The sequence below is a fragment of the Aplysia californica genome, unplaced genomic scaffold (assembly GCF_000002075.1).
Source record: "Aplysia californica isolate F4 #8 unplaced genomic scaffold, AplCal3.0 scaffold00110, whole genome shotgun sequence".
Taxonomy (NCBI): domain Eukaryota; kingdom Metazoa; phylum Mollusca; class Gastropoda; order Aplysiida; family Aplysiidae; genus Aplysia; species Aplysia californica.
The window spans coordinates 1,403,615-1,404,407 of NW_004797380.1; the positions used below are offsets into that span (position 1 = coordinate 1,403,615).

At 44.3% G+C, this 793-nt stretch overlaps 1 protein-coding gene across 1 annotated transcript in view; it reads right to left on the bottom strand.

The window, feature by feature from the left end:
* The window catches only part of LOC106011420, a gene marked incomplete in the record, with an annotated part of 10,727 nt that overhangs the window by 1,722 nt on the left and 8,212 nt on the right, over window positions 1-793 (bottom strand). The window contains 1 exon segment of the mRNA XM_013080994.1: window positions 524-664. Coding sequence (XP_012936448.1) covers window positions 524-664 — 141 coding nt within the window.

Below are 793 nucleotides of genomic sequence, written 5' to 3' on the forward strand. Positions count from 1 at the left end.
AGAGAGAGAGAGACGGAAAGATGAAGTGGTTGGGGGCGGAGAGACATACGACAAAAATGAAAGAGAGAGACAGAAAGTGAGTAACGCGAAAAACACAGAAAAAAAGAGTACACGACATGTAATTGAAGTGCCAGTGTCAAGGGTCGTGTCAGGAACCTGCAGACATTTCTCGTTCATGCACAGTAGAATTGTAATTGTAAACGGGCTGATTCAACAATGTCACGCTCATAACTGTTCCTGATCTACAACAGGGAACAGCTGCTTTTTTTTTCCTCTTCCTTACTATCGTCATTTTCCTCTACTTCTTTTGCATGTTTGTCACACTCTCGTGACCTGCTATTTCCTGGGTGCCTTGATAGTTGAAGCAGACTTTGTGCTGTTGAAGCTAGAGAGGTGAGCAGAGTAAGTCTGATTCCCTGTAAAGATTTCTCTGTTGACATCCATCCCTTGGCACTCATATGACCTTATACAGTTGCAAGCGAAGTAAAACCTCTACTATATTTTTTTTAAAGGCCGGACCTACCTGCAAAATGACGACCCAGGTCCGAAACTCGCTCTCGGACAAGACGTGTAGACTGGCCATTGTACCTGGGATGACCACGATAAACAGCAGAAGACTTATAGCGCCACCTATGTAGGCCACTCTCTTGGCCATTCGGAAGACCTGGGGATTGTTTCAATCTTTGATTTAAAAAATCGAGGGTATACAAACAACCAGAGATCAGATGGATACAAAGGAAGAAGCAAGCCAAAGAAAAGATGGATAGAGGGAGAGAGAGAGGGGGAGAGAGAG